The sequence below is a fragment of the Etheostoma cragini genome, chromosome 19 (genome assembly GCF_013103735.1).
Source record: "Etheostoma cragini isolate CJK2018 chromosome 19, CSU_Ecrag_1.0, whole genome shotgun sequence".
Classification (NCBI taxonomy): domain Eukaryota; kingdom Metazoa; phylum Chordata; class Actinopteri; order Perciformes; family Percidae; genus Etheostoma; species Etheostoma cragini.
The window spans coordinates 3,418,913-3,443,245 of NC_048425.1; the positions used below are offsets into that span (position 1 = coordinate 3,418,913).

The following is a 24,333-nucleotide window of genomic DNA, read 5'->3' on the forward strand; positions in this document are numbered from 1 at the left end:
GAAACTCAGATCATTGGTCATCATCAAAAAAGTCGAGGTGATTGGTCAAAATTCCAAGTTGCACCAAAGTCACAGTGATTGTTTGAAATCCTTGAGTGACTGACAAACTACCTCTAGTACTTCTTCCATGGGGAACTGAAGACATTCCCAGGCTGGGTTGTATATAGATATAACCCCTCCAGACGTGTCTGGCTCCCCTCTGGGTCTCCTTCCAGTCAAAAGTGCCAGAACATTAATCAAATAATTGTTACTTGCAGCCTTGTTTGATATAGCTATTTCTCTGATATAGATGTCAGGTTTAAAAAAAATTGCTTTTTGGGAGTTGTTTTGTGTGCATGTGTGCTAGTCACCAGTGTAACCTTGAACCAGTGAGTCTGCCGTTTTGTTGAGGCAGTCGTGGAACATCTCTATGAGGCATAGTGTGCCTAAAAAATGTGCCAGTTGCCCTTTCAGAATGTCCATATTTTGGGGGAGTGTGTGTTCGTGGCCCTTCTGAGAGAGTGTGTTCGGAGGGGGAAGGGAGGCTGCCCAAGTCTAAGACAGCAGAGGGATATAAGCCATTTGGTCAACATTCCTCCAGGAGCATAACAAATTACCACTGTGGGGTGTGTGTGGATGGGTGTAAAGATATTTGGCATACTTCGTTCATACATACATACATACATACATACATACATGTGCACTGCTTATACACAAAGTTACTTGACTTGAATACTTGTTGTTCCTGAAGCCAGTGATCAGCTGTAGGATGAAGATGAGCTTAAGGTGTTATCTGCTCAACAAGTTAGCCATTGGCTTTCAGTCAGCCATCCATTGAGTCAGTCTGTCAGACTGTTGGCAAGCCAGTCAAGGCTTAAACGTGCAAAGGTTGGTGTGGAAATAAGAGTGCATGTTTACAGAGTAAAATCCATAAAGGCATGTTTTAGGGTCATTTCTCATTTAAAACTCTACCAGTTGTCATTCCCATGTGTTTTTGTGACAATGTTTATGTCCTTTTGTGTCAAATGTGGTTGTGATGACTAAGTGATGAGTTCCCTCCATTGCTGTATTTGACGGAACAGCTGCTGTTAAGCTGTCAGCTCGCTTTCATAATGTGGTTTTGTGATCTACTGTGAGCCCTCGGGGGGTTTCTGTTGAGGACAAGTTCGTGTCTCCTCAACAGTTTTTGGTCCCCTGACTTTAAGGCGGTGTTCCCATGGGACAGTTCGGAATCCAAAGAAATGCAGATCGGTCATTTGCCATAAAACCTCCCAAGGATGTGTTGTTACATTTCTCCGGCTGATGACTTCAAGGTTGCAGTGAGGTGATGAATCAGTTTAAATTGATGCTGTGAATTTAAGAATCAATCTCAGTTGTTTTTGATGGATCCAAGTTGCTAATGTGAACTGTCTGCACTCCAGATCTCTGCAGACCAGACGTGTCCGCTATCTGAATGAAAATACGACTCTACAAGTTCTACAAGAGTCTGTCTGAGTGGACGGAAGCACTTGTCTCACTTGCGTGCAGCCTCTGTTAACTTCTTGTTTGCATTATGGAGATAAGGGAGTTGTAATTACCTACAAATTGTCTGCAGTGGTGTTGTGTATATAAGATATTTTATAGTAGTCTGTTCGGGATTTGGTCAGAGACATCCAAGCCTTGTGCCGTTACTTAAATTTGCCTGGCCAGGTATCGTTCCAAAAAAATGTTGGTACTGATACCAGTACTGGGAATTTGATACTAGTTTCCTAAACAGTCCTTTGTGTCAATACCAATTTTATAAAACGAAAAGAAATTACAACATTACACATGTGAGCCCGTCTCTGTGCGTCAGTTTTTCCTGCGTGCCTCTACAGCCAATCACAAAGATTATTAGATCTTGGTAATGTATGCTGTGTGCTTATTGGCTCACTGACGATGATGAGATTTACTCCTAAGGTATTGAAATTGAGTATTGAATGGCGGGGATTTTTTGGATACTCGATGCTTTAGAGGCAAGTCGGCCGGTGCCTTAAAAGCATTGAATTTGGTACCCAGCGCTATTATCGGCAGAAGTTCCCCAACCTCGTTGTCTATCCACTTTGGCCATCTTTGTTTTTTTTTATGTAAATGATCGTACTTCTTCACCCTAGGGTGTTTTCCATTTTTGCTCCAGCTGCATGATAAAAACGTCATCAACATGCCCACTTGCTCGCTGTAAACTCTCCAGACAATGACCTGCTCTATTCATACATGGGCTCGATTGGACATTACACATGATGGGACCTGGCAGGGTGACGTCTCTTTGATGTCCGGTCCAACTGATTCAGACATTCGCGTTTTCACGTACAAAACCTCCGGGTAATGTCTCGATCATTTCAATATGGCAATATGGAGATATGGAGCAATATGGAGAAAATCAAATATCAAGATATTTTTTGACCAAATACCTTGATATCAATACCGCAACGATTTTGTAGTGTTGACTATCGGTGCTTTCACAAAATAATTATCCAATGAGATTTTTATAAATCATCATCAGTAATGTGGATATAATGACTATGTGGGTAAAAGCAAATAATAGAACAGTTAAAACAGTCTGGGAAGTTCAGAAAATGACATCACTTTACTGTAATTTAGCCTTTAAAACCAGGAAAAGACAACACTTCTGCCATATTACGATATCCAAAATCTAAGATGTTATCCAGTCTCATATCTCGATATCGATATAATATCGATATAACGCCCAGCTCTAATTTCAGGTATGCAGCGCCTGTGTGAAAGGGGGCGCGAGTTGGAGATTCAAACCAATACGGCATTAACTTTTCACCTGAGCAAACGGATCCAGTCCGTTCAGAGAGTATTAGCCGACCACTAGCTTGGGTTCCCCTTGGCCACCCAATCCTTTTTCTTAGTGTCCCACATGTTCTACAAAGCTGGATTCGTTGCCCTTTCATTCTCCCCTCAGTCGACCTGCCAACAATGAGCCCAAGTCCCAGGCTGTCCAACCACTGAAACCAAAAAGAGGACAACTGACCCCTGACGGGAGGTCATCTTTATGCTTTGGTAATTTGTGATGGAATCTTGGATTGAGCTGAACTCTGTTTCCTTCTTTGTTTTGAAAGAGAAACCTTTGCATTTTAGGTCATTTCTTTGGTGTTTTTTTTAGATTATGTGGTTTTCTCCCGCTGAAAAAGTCATGTATCCTGTAAGTGAACTAGGCCTGCACGGTTAATCGGTATAAAATCGCGATTTCGATTTCACCCTGTTCACAATTTCATTTTTTAACATCAAAAGACTTTTTTTTAGTTTATAAATCACTGAACTGTTTAGGGCCAAAATACATTTCTGATCTGCTACTATACTACGAACCCCCCGGACCTGCAGGACAGGACAGGTGTACTTTCTGTCCCCAGAGTCAGAACTAAACAGGGGGAAGCAGCGTTCAGTTTCTAGTCTCCTCATATCTGGAATAAACTCCCAGAAACCTGCAGATCCGCTCCTACTCTCAGCTCGTTTAAATCAAGACTGAAGACCTTTCTTTTTGATGTTGCCTTTCTTCTTTAATGATTATTTTTTATACTGCGCTGTAACTTTTATTCTTGTGTTTTATTTTATTTATTATTATTTTTTTAAACTTTATTCTTGTGTTTTATCTGTTTTGATTTAATTTATTTATTTATTTTATTTATTTTTACCTTTTATTCTTGTGTTTTATCTGTCTTTATTTATTTATTTTTACTGTTTTCGTGTAAAGTACTTTGAATTGCCCTGTTGCTGAAAGGTGCTATACAAACAAAGCTGCCTTGCTTCGCCTTGATTTTAATTTTTACCTTTCTTTTCTTGTCTTTTTTTAGGACTTTGATTCCTATTTAATTTTACGAGCCAACTGCATCACAAACACTACTACAACTACTACTACTTTCTTCTATGAGTTTTAAACAAAGACTGTAAGAAATAGGTTTTAAAGCACTCCAAGCTGCAATGCTCTCCCTTCTCTTCATTGAAGCTTCATGTTTACAGGCTTGTGGTGATGCCCAATGTGCCAACAAAATCTATTTGGTACTGCCAACTTGTTTTGTTTTGTCATAGTTCATGTGTGCAGTAAACATTACACTTCATGATAAAATAATCGTGGCAGATAATCGTGCTATCAATTCTAAGCTAAAGACTTCTTTGGTGCGTGTTTTCGATGTTGGGTATGTCCCCTGATGGACTTGTTTGTTTGAACTGGGATGCTTAGCTGGCAGGAAATCTCTTCGATCGGAGGTCGAGTTTCTCTTCAGCAGTTGTTGTCATAAACAGGATTGGTATCAGCACATGTCAAGGTATTTTATCAAGTTTTAAACAAATGGTTAAGCTCATGAGACAAGTTTTTTTCAGCGATTGTTGTTATCTTGTCTAAGTGTTGGACAGAATTTTTAGAGAAAAACTGCTCAAAGACTCCTTACAATGATTGATTTTGTCCAAAATAATTGATCTCCTTTGGTGGAAACTAAACTTGGTAAACATGCGCTGCTCTCTTTTTCTCCAGGATTTTGAAATCTCTCGGTGCACAAGTTGACTTCAACTAAACCCCAACTGCTACATGAAGCGGGCATGAGGGATGTGGTGGATGAGTCTCATGTTTTGCATTTGTGGCTGAAAGCTATTTTTCGTTTTCTGTTGGAAATCAGGCCATGTTGCTTGCATTCCAGCAGGTTTAGCCCGTGTTTGAAAACACTGCGAGCAGTCGTGAATTTGATTTGCCCAGAAGAAGCAACAAAGATGGAGACGATAATCTCTTCCTCTCTCGATCTGCTGTTGACAGTAACAGAACCATGGATTTTACAAAAGAATGTTTTGACATGTGGTTGGAGGTATGCGACCCTGTATGTGTGTGTGTGTGTGTGTGTGTGTGTGTGTGTGTGTGTGTGTGTGTGTGTGTTGCCCCCTACATTCCAGTAAAGGTAGCCTCCAGTAGCAATCTGCTCTACAGGGGGTAGATGAGGATGCCATCAGATAGAGATGCTATTGTTTCTAGTGTGTGTGTGTGTGTGTGTGTGTGTGTGTGTGTTTGTTTCCATGTCCTCTGCTCCGACTTGCTCCTCTAACTGTCCCAACAAACCAAAAACATATGTTATGCAGCAGCATACTACACAATGGAGCATATTGATGAGAAACCCAGAACGAAGGAGAGTGTGTTCATGTTTCCAAAGAATAATATTGATATTTGCATAAAGACAGGATGGGAAAATTAACCATTTAATCATAGTCATCTTTAAAGTAATAATGCCAAATATTCACTGGTTCCCACTTCTCACATAGTGACTCACATTTGCTGTTTTCCTTCATCTTAACAAGATCTTTGGGTTGTTGGTCAGACGACACAAATAATCTAAATAAATATGTCCCATTGTGGGCTGTGTAAAACTGGTATGGTCATTTTCACTATTTTAAAGAAGAATTGATTATAAATGAATGAAGAAAATAACATTATTTGCAGTGAATCTATTTTTTAGAGTATGAGATGTGATCTCCACGTTTCACCCAAACGACCGCCCAAAACCAAAGTTATTCAGTCTACAATGACATAAAGCAGACAGCCATAGTTGCTATATTTGCTTGAGAACTGACTTAAACAATTAGTTGTTGTATTTTCTGTAGGTTCTGTAGACTGTAATTGTTTTAGCACTTGGACACTATCACAACAAGTCTTTGCACAGTTAGAATGAGGAGTGGGCGATATAGATAAACTCCCCTGCGTTTCATTTTATGTGGAGACACCTATAGCTTGATATTGTACACTTTGTAAAAAGTTGCTAGGGGAGCTGTTTCTTGGTGTATTTTCCAGATTGTTTAATGTTTGCAGACATGTTTGCTTTAATATATTGCAGCATTCATATCAATCCTAAATATTTATCTCCTGAAGACTAGATTCCAATTTCTGTCCTCAGATTTTACATTTTCTCATGTAGCGACTTTCTTTTTCTAAGGAGGCGGTTCTCTTTCAATGTTAAAACGCCTCCCACCAAATAAAAGTAATCCGACTAGAAAAAAATCACACAAGGTTGAAGTGGAACTATTTACATTTTATTAAACGTTTGCTTCAAAATTCTTCATCGGAGGGTATTCAACCACCTATTGCTGCAGAGTGTGAGTGTGAGTGTGAGTGGGTTGGAATGTCTCTATCTCTGATCTGTGGAGCCTTTAGCTGTTTCTTTTAGGCTACGTCTACAGGCACACACTGAAATAACAACCTCTCTTCAGTTAGATACATCAGTACAGTGACCCTCAAACACACACAACATTGTTATTATTGCCCTGTGTGTGTGGGTGTGTGTGTGTGGGTGTGTGTTCGTAAAGTGTGTGTCATGGAAAAAAATGTAGAAGATATTAAAGCTACGTGGGAGATGTGTGTGTGTGTGTGTGTGTGTGTGTGTGTGTGGTTGCAGAAGTCCTGACCTGAGGCTTCTGGAGTTGTTATTGTTTTTTTTCCCCAACACTCTGCATTTTACCCTCTCACTTGGGGGCAACACACACACACACACACACACACACACACACACACACACAAGCACCATAGCCATGTTTTCTTTTTACCTCAGATTACACCAGAATTGCATCTTGATGGGCTGGAGAAAAGCTTTTTGAAACCCCTGTTGGGTTTTGTGTTCTGCGAGTTTTTTAGTTTTGTTATTGGAGGTGGTAAACCCCCCACAATACAGTCAATTGTATATTGTTAAGTTTTTCTCAACTCAAAAGCAGTAGAAATAAAAGACAGAGAGCAAGGGTTGTGAGTAGATTTCAGAAGAAATCTGTGCTGTAGAAAAATCGGACCGCTTTGTTTCGACCCAAAGTAGACTTTAAGGTACGTAAAGGTCTCTCACACCTCCTTTCCAGGAAGATTCTGTCTGAAAATGTAACTTTTTGATAAAGGAATCCAACAATCAGGCACACTATTCTCAAGTCAATGACATTAATTTAATCTGCAACTATTTAGACCATTTATTGTGGGTGATTGCCTGGCAGTGTTGCTCACCAATTCACTTTCAGTCCTTGTTGTCTGATGCTAGAATAACATCTAAAGACTCCATTCATCCGGTTCTTTTAAGCCCACCTTTTTTATTTGGTTCCTCTTTATAACAATTTCCCCCCAACCGCACTGCAGCTTTTATGTTCAACGCTTTGACATTAGAAGCAGTTTCCGAGCTATTATATTGAATTAAGCGGCGCTGTTGCAGGGCATAATTTGTGTGTTTTCTGTACGTCTGTGTTTATATGTTTACAGTTTATTGCATTGTAGCTATGCCCCAAACCCAAGAATGAAAGACACGCACACACATTCCACCATGCAATGTGGTCCACTCTCGTGGCTACTCTGGCAAGTCGACTCCAGTTTGTGGTTTAAAATGACACAAGACTCTCTTTGTTTAACGGATCTTCTCTCGTCGTCGTCGTCCCTCCTGTCTGCCCTCGGTGGCGTCTGACGGAAACACCCTTTCATCCCTCCACCTTTTCCCCCCGTCGTCGCGGAGTGGGACGACTGGAACCTCTGAGTGGGAAACCGAAATCTGTGGGTGCGGTGAGGAGGGGGGCGGTGGGTGTGTTGCATTCTTCGTGGGTAGGATTTATGAGGAGTTTGCCCAAATTGTTTATTCATGTTTTAGGTTTGAGTGATTTTGGTTGGATTTTTTGGTTTCTGAAAGCCGATTAAAGCTGCGGATAATCAATATTCAATGTCTCTCGTTCCATAAATAAGAGGGATTTAGTGTCATCGCTTGGATGTACAGTATATTCCTTTCATGATGACAGCCTCTGGAACAGAGTTTTTTTGATCACTGTAGGATACAAAAACTGTACTGAAATCTAGACCGATTAAACAATTTAACGTGAATAAGTCCTAATTACAGGAGAGTCGACCCTCACTCTAGTTGGGAGACTATGGCATGCATGTACTGGCTTAAAAAAACAAGTTTTTATCAAAACCACCATCCAGATATATCCATCTCACCTAAAAGTTGTTTTCCTTCTTTGTCAAAGACTTGTTAACTCGGTAGAAATGTTTTTTGTTTTTTTGTTTTTTTTAAGTAAAGCCAATGTGTTCAATAACTTTTTCTGTCCTTGGAAAGAAAGTTAAAGTTCATACAACCAAGTGAGCATGAAAGGACTATTACAGTATAAACTACTATAACTTGTCTTTTCACATGAAAATAAGGCCTCCAAAGCTTTAATTGAAGCATCCAGACTGAGTTTGCGTAGGACTGGACGTGCAGATGAATGAGTAGACGAGATAGCCAGAGTGGGATAGGGATGGATGGGGGAGTAGGAAATGTAGAAAAGGATGGATGAACTGGGAAATGTAAGGAGGACGGAGGAAGACGGTGGTTTAAGGAGGATAAAAAGGTGAATGAAGAGAAAAGACCAAGACAGGATGTGCGATGCATGAAAATATGGGAAAAAGAAAGACGAGTTGATGGAAATACAGACGGGGGAGCGGCTTTAGCTGTAGGCTGATAGATGGATAATAGGTGGATGGAGAGATAATAGATCAAAAGATAGAGGAGGTGGGAGAGAAGGACAGCCAGGGACCAAAGAGAGGTTTCAGATGTCTGGACACAGCTGCCAGATTGATGCGTCCCTGCCTTTTTGTCTGCATTTATCGTCTCACAACACACCACTTGCAGTTTTTCTCTTCTGGTCTTGAATGAATTTGTGTCTAAAAATTGAAGTAAAAGCCTTTTTTTTAAAACAATGTATACACTAAGTAAGGCTCAGTCAGAACATTTGTTTTGAGCCCCTAGTAAAATCAAATGGCATTTCGCTGTTACACTAAGTATTCATGATTTAACAGCTTTCCCATAAACAAATAAAAGTTATGGATACGTTCACTTTTTTTTAACCAAAACACATTATGTATATTATGCATTTTTTTTTCACATAAAACAAATTGCAAACACATTTTTTTTCTTGGCATCTCACTACTAAGTTCGTTTCAATCCACCTGTTTTTATGTTCATTTTCAATTTGCACATAAAAACACCTGAATGGCAACACCAGAAATATAAAAAACAAAGTATACAAAAGGATTCCCCTCGGCTGAGGCAGAACATTGTGTCTATCAAAGCATAATACACAGAAGTGCAATGAGAGCAAGCTTAGGCAGTGAGTAAATACCAATGAAACGTGCGTAAAGCGTGTGATGGAATTAAATTATCCACGTAGGGCTGGGCCGTACGGCCTATATCGCCTATCATTTAAAATCTCAATAACAATTTATATCCCAGTTCAAAACAAGATATTGCTTAATTGATTCCCAGCCGGGAAATTCCATTTTCTTTTCTTTTTTTAAGTTCAGTGGTATTATTTCTTAAGAGTTAAACACTCAAACTCCGCTAACCTGCTTCCTCAGGACGGTGTCCGTGACATTTGAATGCACACAGTGGTCCGGCAGCTCGAACAAACAGCCCCAAACTGTCATCCCATTATGATTCAGATGTTAAGAAAAAGCAAAACAGCATATACATATATATCTCTTCAGTGAAATTACCAAAACTAATCAAAGCATCAGTCATATTAACAGACTTCAGGGCCTTTAGAGGAAATGAACAAACACGGAGGAACGTTACATACTACATTTGAGTAGCGGCTTCTCAGATCTGTCAACAACTGTTAAAGGATCTGTTGATCGATGACTATCGATTCTATCTAAAGGTGTTGATCAAGTTATTGTCAACTAATGATCAGTTTCATCTTAAAAAACCCGTACAAGCGGTGGTTGCCGTTGAGCTGGCAGCAGCCAAATTTCCATTTTAAGGAAAAGGCTGAATTTAGCATGCTATCAGGACCCAAATCGACAGATACTTTCTTTGTATACCATCAAAAGAAGAATTCCACATTTTTTGATTGAACTTTGGTCTCCACTTTTCCAGTGTGATACGTTATGACTCGCATAAAAATACTTGAATAAAAGCCCAGCTGGAAAAAAATAAATATATGGAGAGTTTGAAAGCTGGCAAAGCAGCTTTGATCTGCCAGAAAGTAGAAATACACACAATGTACTCTCTCTGTCTTGAAAAAAGTGGGGGAGGGGCAATATGTCAGTAGAGAGGGCAAGGTCATGTAGTGCACGTTAAGAAGTTAATGTTTCACCCTTATTTAAATGTCGGTGTGTGTGTGTGTGTGTGTGTGTGTGTGTGTGTGTGAGTGTGTGGGGGATGAATGGGACACACATGCACACACGCACGCACATATACGACATTGATGGATCAATCCAGTCTGTCACCAGCCCGCCAGCCTTTTAACCTTTGCTATTGTCAGCACTTGTCACCGGATATAATGGCTTCCATACTTCACCAGAAACACACTGCCTGTGTGTGTGTGTGTGTGTGTGTGTGTGTGTGTGTGTGTGTGTGTGTGTGTGTGTGTGTGTGTGTGTGTGTGTGTGTGCATATAATTCAACTGTCACACCATCCCAAGAACAACTATAAAAGAATAAATTAAATAGCTTGGGGCTGGACTATACGACCTAAAATGATGAGACATTGTACTTTAAAGGAAAGTTCTGGTGTTTTTCATCATTTTAATCATTATACCACTCCTAACTAGCGGTTCTGAAAATGCCGACCCATACAAAACCACATGATGCCAAGCAGCATGAATCTACTAAAGCTTTCAAAACCAACCACATTTCACATAGTTGCTGTGTATTTCATGTTAGAACATCAACATGCAAAGCTTTGTTTATCAAAAACAATGGGGTTTTCCTTTAATAATGCTAATGTAAGCTTATAATATTAAATCAGTTGATCATATTTCCTGACTCAACCTGATTAATAACATGACCAGACAAACGGACTGCGCTGTGAGCTGATTGGTTGGTTAATCCTTTGGTACGATGTCACTGCTTTCGTAGCTGTTCCTCGGCTTACTTTGAATACAGGATTCAAACCATTCACTGGAAATGTGACGAGACTTCATTTAGGTAAAATATCCATATTGTCACTGTAATTGGATTTTGTGTTGGGACAGCTCCAAAAAAAAAAACAGGAAGAGTAGCCGCTACATAGTCAGCAACTAAAGAAATAAAGGAAATAAACACTTAAATTGAATCTTATCCAGAAAGAGCTTCTGGACCAATGATGTATTAATTTAGCTAATTCAATATCCTAGTAGAATTTGTGTTTATTATGAGCACCCCACAATGGACATCTGGTAATGGCTGATGTGGAAATAAAGGAATAAAGCTCCCATATTGTAAAAGATAAAGAAGAAAATATATATAAATGCAAGTTTCAGAACCCATAATGTGTCCCCTTCAAAATGATGCTGTCTGCTGTTTTTGCGTCCAAGTAGACCATGCTAGGGCTGCACAGTTAATTGCAAATGTGTCAAAATCGCAATATGGACTCGTACAATATCCAAATCGCTGGGCGGCGCAACATTTGTTAATGGGATTCATTCACTTTCTGTGATAAAACATCTAAAAGACAAATTTCTAGTGGAAGGGGCTATCGGATCCTGGGACAAAGTCTTATCAGACGGGGGTCCCTGGTCTCAGCGGTGTCGGTTTAGGGCTCGTTGATGTGAAAAACTTTGAGAACCACTGTTCTAAAGATTGTGCTCCTGTTCTGTACATATTGTCGTATGTCATATTTTTTCTAGATCAAGTGTCCTAAATTGCAAAACCAGATTAAAAGACAGTTTCATTGTGTTCATGTGTGTTCCTGTTAGCTTGCAGCCTCGGTGTCCCCAGTTCTACTGTTTTCATTTGTGTATTTGTTTCATCCCCATATCAACCCCAAGACTAAGCACTAATCCATCCCCAAAATGGAACCGCCCCCCCCCCCCGGTGTGTATATGTACACAAACCAAACTATCACACTGCCAGAAAAGTGTGTTTCGTCTCTTTTAGTGTGTGACAGTCACTCGAGTGTGTGAGTGAGGTTAGGTGTCACTGTTTGAATGTCAGGTTTATGATGGATTAGAAAGACCCAGTTGCGTGTATGCGAGTGTGGTCATGTTGTTGTGATGGATTATGGGAGATGGAGTGTGTGTTTTTTTTATGTATAGATGTAGATGATGGCTGAGGGTTAAGGTCTGACAGGTTGGCGTGTCTTCAGGGTCCGGGGTTGCTGTGCTCCTTTGCAAAGCATTCTGGGTAGTAGAGCTTTGATGTGGCCGACAGCTCAGGGTCTGTAATGAGGGGCTTGTTTTCACAGATTAAGTCAGATTTCGATGGTATTACTGGAGTTTAAGGTGGTAAGAACGTCTTTGGTGAAAAGCAGTGGGGATTCTGCTCTGGATTTCCCACAGATCACCTGTCAATCAAACGCTGTGGGCGGCACAGCAATGTCTGTTTTCTTTGTAATGAAGTTTCTTTTCTTCGTCTGCGTCGGTTACGCTTACCACTCATCTCTTCTTCTCTTGATCCTGTTGTATTTTCTTGCCAGGAAAGAGCTGCTCGGCCCTGTTTTAGAAAAGTGTTTTCATAGGCGTTGCTGGACCCCTTTTACTGGGGCACGTGCCCCAGTGTTCATCTGCTGTGCCCTAGTAAAATCGCATGTGTGAAACCACTGTGGCAAGCCGGCATATTTTTCACATCTTACGCCATGATTTAAGAACTTGTTTCAATCAAAAACCTGAGGTGAGCTAGTAAACGTCTGCTCTGTCATGCTAAATAACAGCTAACGTTAGCGGAGGTGACATGGTGAAGGTCTATAATAAATGGTCTATTTTGTAACATTGACAATTAGACAAAGTATAATTAGGATGTGTTCAAATGTAATCTTGTAAAATGTAGTTTTAAATAAACATACTTATTCAAGGAGATGAGATGTTTTATACAAGCTTGAAATAAATGGAGGTAGTTGTGACTATTACAAAAGCAGCATTTATTTTGTCAATTTCTGGAACTTTTTTGACATATACATTTGTTGGATACATACTGTATGTGCTGTATTTTGATATGTTCTTTTTTAAACAACAAAAGTTGTATGCAATAACTAGGTTACAGTCGTTGTCTGTGAACATATTTTCCTTGGATCATATGTTTGTTATTAGAGATGGTCCGTTACCATTTTTTGTTTCCCGATACCCATTCTGATACCTGAACTTGTGTTTCTGCCAATACCAAGTACTGATCCGATACCAGTGTGTCATGTATTTTATTATGTTTCAACAACTGTATACTACTATTCCTCATGCTAAACTCTTTGCAAAACAGGAACAAACGAACAATGAACGCCACAGAACTTGATTTTATCATCCAGTTTGACAGTCATTTCCCCACAGTGGGGGGAAATACTGTAGTTTACTTCAAACTACACACGTTCTCAGATGCACATCAGGGACATAAAAAAGAAAACGTAGAAAAATAGCCTTCATTTTAACATGTCGCAAGGCTGCCCTTTAACAATAGTTTCTAAGTGAGTGACATGTAACATGGTGGATGTTGGTGGAAAGCAGGGAGAGCTGTGAGGATGGGTGAGGTGGGACCGTGTGGAGGCTACAGGTCCATCGCAATGAAGGGGAGTCTGTGAGACGGAGCCACGAGAGGCAAACACATCGGGGGGGTGTAAAACCACGGAGAAGCATACCTCCTCTGGATGCAACAAACCACGCACTGTTAACCAGAGAGAGGGAGAGAGAGACTTTACGCTATTTAATGACATGTATGGGGTTGATTGTTCTTATACAGGTTGTATGATGCTTTGGCAATATTGTTGTTATGTTCATGCCAATAAAAGCAAATTTAAATTAGAGAGAGAGAGAGGCGGGGGGGGGGGGGGGCTTAAGCTCACAATCAAGTTTACTCACATGTTGGTGTTCATCCTTGTGACTCAACCACACAATGTTTCTGTGGTTTCATGTCTGGCGACTAATGGCAACGATTGGTCCGTCAGTGTTAAGACTTTGACAGATCAAAACTGGACAAAAAAGTGAAAGGTTGTTAATCGTCATCCTTTTCCTTTTTTTTATTTCCCTTTTACTTTAATCTCCTCTAATTCCTTTCCTTTTAGCTCTCCTTTTTTTCGGTTCTTGTAATTTTCTTTACTCTCGTGTTATTAATATTTTTTTCCCCCTAACCTTTCCCTTTGCTGCCTCTCATCTTTTCTTTTCTGTCCTCTTCTCTCCTCCCATCTCCTCAGCTCCCCTTTATTGTTTCCTTTACCTTGTTTCATTTCCTCTCATCTCCTGTGCTTCCTTTCCTTCCCTTTACTTTTATTTCCTTCCCTTCTTTCAATTCCTTTTTTACTCGAGTCCTCTCCTTTCATCTCTCCTCTCCTCTCCTCTCCTCTCATTAATTACCAGATGATGGACAATTTGCTGGTTTTCAGTCCTTCGTGGCCTGTAAGGGACGTGTTATGCTATGTAAGGGAGGATGGAGAGTTGGCGGTCAGTTTTTGATTGGAAAAATCTGAAAGTTTGTATTGATAGTATTATGTTTCAAATTTTGTTTAGTTTGTTTTCTTTGTCTTGTTTGATATGTTGATTTTCCGTGATTATGAATCTTATTTGAACATGGGCCAATAAATCCTCTCCTCTCCTCTTTTGTCACCCTGGTATTGAATTTGATCCTACTGTGTCAGGGACCAGGGGTCTGCACTTCTCTAACGCTGGGTTTCAACAGGCAGCTGTTTTCAGCTGCTACTCCGCTGTATCTGTGACGCACAGCGGATTCCAAGCGAAATTGTGTCACCAGAACATGATGGTATACTTGTTTTAAAGGCAATTTGTTGTGGGTGTTGATCTGTCATTCTGGCCTATCACAAACTATTTGGTAAGTTTTCTGCTCCAGTGTCTCACACACACACACACACACACACACACACAACCTTAAACCCGTTGTGCTTAGTTTAGTTCAAATAACAGCAAGCAACTAGCTAGTCTTCATTGCCGCAATGCTACTGTTACCACAATGCTACGACTACAAAAATCAATATCTATATAAAAACTCACCAGGTATACCAACTGCTTGGGCAATCCTCTACCAAGCTAGCTGTCTACATCCCTGTATTCTTAATCATAAAGTATGCCATAGGTAAGTCACCATCTTTCCATTTGCTTGCGATTTTAAATATAGCATGCATGGATACACAGGAGAATATAATGGAGGCACGTTCTCGAGTCTGCCCTCTCATTGGCTACCAATCTCTCCAAAAGTTGTCTTGGAGTCAACTTTGGAAGAGCGGTGAACATCCGGGGACTTTTGGCAGCAAAATTTGTTAATACCCTTGTTATCATAGGGAAGGAATTGAACGCTCCACTCTGCTATTATTTCAGCTGCCTGTGAGAACCGAGTTTAAGGGGCCGCAACACTGCAAACTTCACCCAGAAAGGGCTTCTCTGTCTGGGGCATCTTTGTCTTGTTTGCTTCCATTAATGATTCCCAGGGAAAGGCCCTTAAGGACAACACACCCCAATAGTTGCAACATCAGGGATCAATGGACTTAGACTGTGGTGATATACATGCAAACAAACACACACACATCTAACAGTTGGTGCGAGCGTGGGAGCTTTTTTCTTTTTCCATCTCTGCTGTTCCCCTCCTCCCGGCCTGATAAAGAAGGCCTTGTGTGAGCGTGGGTGTGAGGAAGGGAGGAGAAGCTCATGAGGGCTCAGACTGGAGGGCAGAGGTTGATGGAGGGTGTGTGCTCCGGAGAACCTATACGAGAGCAGATTTGTCTTTTGTGCATTATGTGCATCTCCTTGTTGAATAAAAACTCTTAGTGTCGAACAATTCAAAGATAATAGGTGCCTTGCTTTACCTGTAGAGCTGAATGGAGAATTTAGCACTATCTATTTTAGTGACAGCTTCGGTTGGTTAGCCAGGAGCTTTATTGTCCTTTGTGTTTGGTAATTGCACCTCTATCCCTAAAATCATTGGAGCCTTGCCTCTCCCACACACACGTTGCAGTAATTCTTGCATTCCCAGTCCCTGCCCTCGTTCTGTAGAGTAGGTCAAACGAAGAATGACGCAGACTTTTGACTACAAGCAATTCAGTATCAACAGTGGAAATAAAGGTGAATTCAAACACAGGAAATGTGGGAGAAACTGGGCTCTACCTTCAGGGCTGTATAAAGAACTGGCAGCGACAACGTCCAGCTCCTGAGCCATATTTCCATGTTGCTAACCGCTGTTTCCAAATCCATTTTCTGAGGTGAGACATTATGTTTGAGAGCAGAGCAGTGGATAGCACGGACAATAGCCGGAGCATGAAGCTGGTGTGCAGCAGGGGGTACTGGGAGCCTCCCCCCCCCCCCCTGGGGGTCTTTGTTCCAGGGGTTTCTGCAGGGTCTCAGAGCATGTGTTGACCTGTCATGTTAATGGGTCTATTAAGAACCCTGACGCATAAAGTTCTATCTTTTAATGATCTCCTCAATGTTTGTTATTACCGTCTCCTGGATCATAAAGACCCTACAGCACATGTTTAAACTCAAGGCCCGCATAACAATTTAGGTTCACGATAAAAAATAAAAAAATAAAAAAAAAATAAAAAAAAATTGCCCCTCCTAGTTGTGCAGTCAACCAAAAAGACGGGAACATGTTTGCAAACTGCACGCAACAATCAAAGCTGAAATTTGGCACATTTGCTGACTTTGAGACTAGGACATTCCCACACAACCAGCAAAATCATGTCTACTATTGGTAGTGAAATTAGAATGCATTGTTTTGATGTATTCTATGATGACTAAGGAAACCTTTTTTTAGGGCTTTATGTGGACCAAATTGTATGCGAAAGGCAATATGAGACAGGCAGTAACACAGTCCAATATATTTGACTTCTTCCTATTAAATAAAATCTTGTCTAAAAACTATACATCTCTGGCCCTATAATGTGTCATTCTCCAATGTGGTCCTTTGAGAAATTTGAGTTTGACACCCATATCCTAGAGGTTTACGTTATGGTGCATGGCGCTGAATACTACAACATCCATGAGCCTCAGATGCCTGAAGAGAAGCTATCAGGGCTATGAATTAGAGCTAGAGATTCAATCAAAACACCCGCCATTGTTGCTGAATTGACACAGGACAAACCCCTTCACCCTCTGACATTTTGACATGTCAAAGCAGAACAGTTACACACTGCTGTTTCTAACCTAAAACTCTTCTCGGTGATTGAAAACTGTATATGAAGTACACAGAGAAAGTTCAAATATAAAATAAGTTCACCAAACACTACACTAGACCAATGCTGCAGACTGAGGAAAATATGTATTTCTCCCCATATACCCAAATCAGTCAACATGGAGAATCACAACAAAACATGTCCTAGTAATCATGCTACTACGGTAGTGTGCTTAACATTAGTAGTTCAGCAAACAGACAAACATAGACACTGTATCTATTACAGGTGTAGTTGGCTCATATTGTGCTTATGGTGGTGCACATCCTTGATGATGATGATCTGTGTGTGTGTGTGTGTGTGTGTGTGTGTGTGTGTGTGTGTGTGTGTGTGTGTGTGTGTGTGTGTGTCTGATGAAATAATTAATCAATGCTCACTTCTTCACACAGAAGGGGTTAGAAGCAGCAGTTTCCACAAAGTATGACCGAAGTACTACTGCTATACAATACTCCATTACAAGTCCTGAATTCAAAATGTTACTTTTAGCAAAAACGATTGTGTGTGTGTGTGGGATCAATTATCTTTTTTAAACTTGTTTCGTTCAAACATATGACACATTGATTCCGATCTTTTCCAAGCCTGCACAAATCCTCCTTTATTCTCTGGATGTCTTTATGTAAACAAATGAAAAACAGTTTCCTTCACTTTATTTCTCGCCAGCGGTTGTGTATCTTTGTGTGTGCGCGTGTATGTGTGTGATTAAATTTTTTGTATATCTCCACAGTCAAAGAAATTACATGACTTTTCCCAAACTCTGCTCGCTGCCAGAGGTTTTTTAGCATCTTTTCTTGTGTGTGTGTGTGGGTGTGCTCACGCTTAGCATGTGCATGTGTCTATACACACTGTTTCGCTATCAGACTTTCTTACAGCTGTGTTACCCACAGAACTACTAATTTTCTCTGTCAACCTTTCAGTCAGTAATATGAGGTTTTACACATCTTTAGGCACCGCCTTGCAATGCCACACACACACACACACACACAGACACACACACACACACACACAGACACAGACACACACACACACAGCTGCAGAATCGTTTTGTATCCCACTGTTAATGAGCTTCAGGCTAGAGCTGATGTTTTCAGTTTTTGATAAAGAGTTTGTTGTTTGATGCTGTGTGTGTGCGTGCGTGTGCGTGCGTGTGTGCGCGTGCGTGCGTGCGTGCGTGCGTGCGTGTGTGTGTGTCAGTCAGGTGATAGCCTAGTGATGACAACCTGTGACCAGCATGGCAATTCCCGTTTTTTCCAGTGCACAATGACGGGCACCATGCCACTGTTCATATACACGCGTGCACACACACACACACACACACACACACACACACACACACACACACACACACACACACACACACACACACACACACACACACACACACCAGAGGCCATGAAGTCACCCCTCATTTCTAAAAATAAAAGGGTGTGTCTGACCTGTGTTTGTGTGTGCGTGAGTGTGTGTTTCAGCACATAAAGAGGGCATTCTTCTTTGTCTCCTCGGTGCCTGGAGTGACCTCACCCTGTCTGGACATCTCACAGTAGCATGGCACACACACACACACACACACACACACACACACACACACACACACACATTGCACAGGCATGTAGGTCAGACTACTGTGAAACTGAGCTGCAGTGCTGTGTAACTGAACAACTTACAATACTTATAACTTACTTGGAGCCAGGGGTGAGGCAAATAATTAATCGTTATTGATAAACTGGCATCACTAGAGTTTTTTTTTTTCTAGTTCAGAACGTTTGTATCTGGAAGTGCTCTCTTTCTGGCAGTTCATCTTTTTTGCCAGGTCATTCATGCCTATTGAGTATTTGAATGATGACCCATATTGCTGAGTGGGTTTAAAAGGCTCACACTCTTGCAGTTTCTTACACATGGATTTGTAAACACCACTGAGCAACCTTGTAATGCAGAAAGTTAATATACAATTCATTCCTGTCTTGTAGAAAAAAGGGAAATGTTGCTGTAATGTTACTTAAGTAACATTGAGAATTCAGGACTAGTGATGTAGTATTTGTATAGCAGTAGTACTGCGGTCATACTTTGTGGAAACAGCTGCTTCTAACCCCTCCTGTGTGAAGAAGTGAGCATTGGTTAATGACTTCATCAGCCACACACACACACACACACATACACACACACACACACACACACACCTGCCTATAATAAACTCTTTTATGGCCACTCTCTAATTATACCCGCTCACTGGGGATAAGTATATAAAACCCACTCTTCCTTCTTTAAGCTCTTCTTTCTCCTTTTCTCCCACCATTTCATCTTATCTTTTATCTTCATCATCTCCCCTTCTTCCTTTTTTGCTCATGTATTTTTCTTTGTGTCCTCCCATCATTCTCATATGCGTTCTTCCCACCCTTCCTCCCTCCTCATACTTTCCTTTTGCCTTTCCTCACCCATTTATCGCCCTTTTATTTGTCTTTCTCCTGCCCTTCCTCACATCATCCTCACCACCTTTTCCTCTTAGGCTCCCCCCACACACATATTAATCACCTTCCTATCCTCCCTTTCTTTTTCCCTTGTTACTTCTCTTTGTTATAACTGACAGATTACTTTTGGCTCATACGCTGAAACGCGGAACCAGCAACCATCTATTTCCCACTTTGTCAAATGCATTGAACTCATGCCGGAGTCTCTCTTTGTGTGAGTGAATACGTGTGTGGAAAAAGCTACTTTTTTTTCTGTTTTCCTTTTAATTTATCTTGGAATCAAAAGTCCATTCTATTATATGATCTAGATTAAAAGCTTGAAAGAAGTGTCAGTTCATCTGCCAGCGCTGGAACTGGATCCCAGTCCACCTAAACGAGTTTAAGGAATGTCAACTGAAGACTTCAAACCCCAAGGTTGTGATAAAGTTGCCTAGTTTAAGTGGTTGCCCGCTTCTGGGTTTTCCATGTTTGGAGTGGTATTACTACAGGATAAAATTTATAAAATATTAACCTTTTGAAGTCAGCATTCGTGACCGCATTAGGCCTGGGAGAACAGCAGTAAGCTAATATACAAAAGATCCTGATTTATGTTTGAGTTGGCTCACAAGGCTAAGTTCCTGCTGCGCGTCTGTAAAACCCCTAAAAGCGTGAAATCAGACCTGTGTTTCCATGACATGCATTCCCTTGATTTTGCAGCAAGATAGTGAATGAATGAATGAATAAACGATGGAGGGACAAGTCTGCTTTCTATTCTCTTATGGTTTAATCAGGAATATTTCCCTTTTTTATATGCCCCTGAAGCATCTTTAAAAGACACTTTTACTGGGTTAACGGTGAAATTCCCCATGGTTTTATATCTGAAAGGAATGGTTAAAAACAAAAATGCTGACCTGCCCGGCAACCCCTGAAATATAAGGTCTGGCTTGCTATGTGTTGAGTGTGAAATGAGAGAGAATACTTCTTTAAAAACCACAGTATTAATTCAATTTAATCCCGCCCACTTCTAATAGAATCAGTCATCCATAAAGTAAAGCCATACAGGTACTTTATTCTCACACCAAACTCCATTCCAAAATGAGACAATTTAGCCCAAGGCACTCTAAAAATTTCTCTAGACTCTTCTTTTTACATGCCTCCTAAATAGCATTTTATCACTGCCTACATTGATATGAACAGATGTTTACGGTCTTACCTTCTTCTTACTCACTTCTGGCAATAAGCTGTACACTGGGTTAAAAACAAATCCTGCATAAGATTTTAAGATGTTGACAGTGGGTTGTTGTAGCATGAAAAAGGGTTTCTGCCTTTATTTTTGGTTTATAGCCATTGCAAGAAAGCATTAAGAATATTGTATGTTTTGTAAATTTGGATGAATTCTTTTCAAAATACGGCGTGGGTCCCTCATGAACCAAGTAGTGATATGGTGGTTTGCAAATATAAAATCTCTAATGTGTAAAAAACATTCATATAGTGGACTATTAACCTGACTATTTGAGTATCGGGGTTGGTTATTGTTTGACGTACCGGTGTGAAAATGATAAACCAGTTTCTGTACTGATTCCAAAACATTTTGCTTTTAGAAATACACCAACTCTTCTTTTTGAAGATTGTTTCTGTTGCCATTTTACACTTTTTTATGGAACAGAGGAAAGTGTAAAGACATACTGGAAATGGGGAGAGAGAGGGGTTGATATAGTACCAACAAACCCAGTATGTTGTCACACAGGAAGCGGTACATTTCCAGTACTCAGACAAACTGGGTCGATATAGTGGCTTGGAAATGCATCGCAGTTCTAGTTCCTACACTGCACGAGGATGTTGTCACAGTACTTTTTTTAGATCTTGAAATTAAGCCGCTGCAAAGTGACGTTGGCAAATATCTTTTCCTTTTTTTAAAAAATAATCACATCCACCACAGATTTCTGTACCGTCAGGCCCACATCCTTTCCTGTCGTTGGTCCAGACGGTAGATCGGTTAGTCCATCTGTGTGTGTTCGTCTCTTTCTCGCCTTCCTTTCCATCCTTTGCCTTTTTCTTGTCGACGTGACTTAGGTCCAAACTCAAACCTCACACTGCACCGCACACTCGTCAATGTTTCACCCCTCTGCAGCCTTAAAAAACATCCCAGCAATGCATTAACAACACAGACTTCACCACTGTTTGACCCACAGTCAGCACTGTGGCAAATACACACACACACACACACACACACACACACACACACACACACACACACACACACACACACACACACACACACACACACACACACACACACACACACACACACACACTATTATGGAAGAATGTGATGGGTTTATGTGGGATGTTTGGTCCAGGCTGTTTTGGAGATGTTCATTAGGGCGCTGTTGCCATGCGGACAGAGACAGTTGGACAAAAATGTCTTCCAAAAATGGGTTTTAAAGGAGTCTGCTTGGCGGCGTGGAAGTATCCTTGAGTGACTTTTTAAAAAGCTTGTGCTTAAACTGAATGTGCTTCTGTTTGCCGTCCAACTTTTTTTTTCTTTTTTTATCTCGAACAATTCTTTGTCTCCAGATCGAGGATGGAGGGAAGGCCGCCCTGTGCAAGAAGCTGAAAGCCGGCGACGAGCTCATTAACATAAATGGATCCGCCCTCTACGGCAGCAGACAGGAAGCCCTCATCCTCATTAAGGGATCGTACCGGATACTGAAGCTCGCAGTCAGGAGGTAAACACTCGACAACAATGTGAAAATGGCTGCACAAAGGGCTCTTACGTTGTTGACACGCACACAAGATATCTGCACGCACACAGATTCTTCTCCGGAATAGTTTCACGACTTCAAAGTGAATACTTGGGCATTTGTCTTCCGAAAAACAGATGTGCGTTTGTCGGCCGTTGTTTAGTTCTTCTTCTCATTGGCACTTTAGATGTCTTGGCGTTGAATCTTGGAAGGAAGGTGAGGGAGGAGACGAGGAGTAGGTGACTGTGCTTTTCCTGGTCTGTTAGGAATTTTGCTAGCCTTGCATACAAACACATTATCAGAGCAGTGTTTCACAGGAAGTAACCTTTGGCTTTCAGGGTGTCACAGAAAGGAAGCTGATAAACTCTGATGTTCAAGGAGGAGTGGATGTCTGGGATTGTGTTAAAAGTCATTTGGAATAGTGTGTCCTGTGCAGAATTATTATGATAATTAACGAACAATTCCAGTGTTTTTCCTCCTTATTCTCATTCTTATAGCCAACTTTGCAATCTTTTTTTAAAGATTATTTGTCGCCATTTTTAGACCTTTATCACGACAGGACAGCTTAGACATTAAAGGGGAGAGAGAAGGGATTGACATGAAGCAAAGGGCCGTAGGTTGGAGTCAAACTTGCGGCCGCTGTATTGAGGACTGAGCCTCTGAGCTACCCAGGCGCCCAACTTGGGACTCTTCTTCTTCTCACACTACTGTAGAGAATTGGGAAAGACTAAATCTGACAAGAAATAAATTACATAAACACACCCACAAACTAGCTTGATGAATTAGCGATTATAGCTGATTGCAGGGGGACTTAGTGTGGAAAAAGTTAGAAAATCCTTGCACTTTGGGAAAATGTCTGGGCTTTTAGCAGCTACGTGCTCCGCTATATTCACCATATATTCTCATTGCTTGGCAAGTATTGCACTGTGGGCTAATCAGAGCTTTAATCAGCTGTAATCACCAGTAAAACCAAAACAGATGAAAGATCCTAAAATGCTTTCAGTCAGCTAATTCATCACAATGAGCGACCCCTTTCACATCAAACACAGTCTTTTGACCCATTATAAATATGAAAATATGATCATGAGCAGCTTTAATGGTTGTTCTCACCACCGTGACGCTTGTTGGGTGAAATAAGGAATATAAATTGTTGCTTGTTTCTGTTTCCCACCCTGCTCCTCCCAGCACGGCGACGGTGTTTTTGGCTCAGGAAGCAGAACTAATGGCAGGACTATTTCCACTCTGTGAACTAAAGTTAAGTTAGCGTCTTTAGTGAAACTGCCTTGCAGATCTGAGGTCAGATGTAAAAGCATACTGTATCAGCTCAAGTTCAAGGATATATGCTGATCTCTATGAAACATTTTGAATTTAGCACTTTCTATTAGATTTTTCTCACTGTATTTTAAGGACCTATCTTTGGGTTCCCCTGTCAGCTAATTACTTATATTTATACACACTTTTGCTTGCTATCATATTAATCATGTTGCATGTTCCATTAAATTACCCTTGGTTCTAGCAGCAAAGATGTTTATAAAATACACTACACTACAATACTGTGAACACAACTCAAGTGAAGAAACATAAATATGTATGCATGTATGTATGTTTGTGTGTATGTATTTGTGTATGTGTGTGTGAATCTTGATGTACCAAATACATACAGTATGTCTGTCAGTATTTTTAGTTAATGAATTAATCCCAGACTCTAGACTTGTGTTGTTGCCACTTAGTGGATGTAGGTGGAAATGCAGCACGTTTGCAAAGTAATACAGTATAACTTACTGTAAACCTTTCAGAGGAAAACGTGTTTTTATGTTTCTGTGCTCCTCTGATACTTTCACTAATTCCCAGCTGGACTCAGACTTAAAACCAGTGCAGAAGATTGTCTTCTCTGGACAGTTTGAGACAGCTGTTTGTCAGCAACACGTCTTGTTTTATCTTTGAAAGCAGAGCCAGCAGCCAGAGCGTTGCTGGGTTTTCTGCTCCTGTTTCTGCAGCAGGCGGACCCCCTGTCTAATGCTGTTAGACACACACATACAGGCCAGCTCACACACACACACACACACACACACACACACACAC

At 40.8% G+C, this 24,333-nt stretch overlaps 1 protein-coding gene across 1 annotated transcript in view; it reads left to right on the top strand.

Annotated features, from left to right (window-relative positions):
- Positions 1-24,333, top strand: part of shroom4 (shroom family member 4) — a 63,243-nt gene that overhangs the window by 2,852 nt on the left and 36,058 nt on the right. Inside the window, exon 2 of the mRNA XM_034857024.1 lies at positions 22,085-22,236. Within this exon, the coding sequence (XP_034712915.1) occupies positions 22,085-22,236 (152 nt within the window). The remainder of the gene's footprint in view (positions 1-22,084; positions 22,237-24,333) is intronic.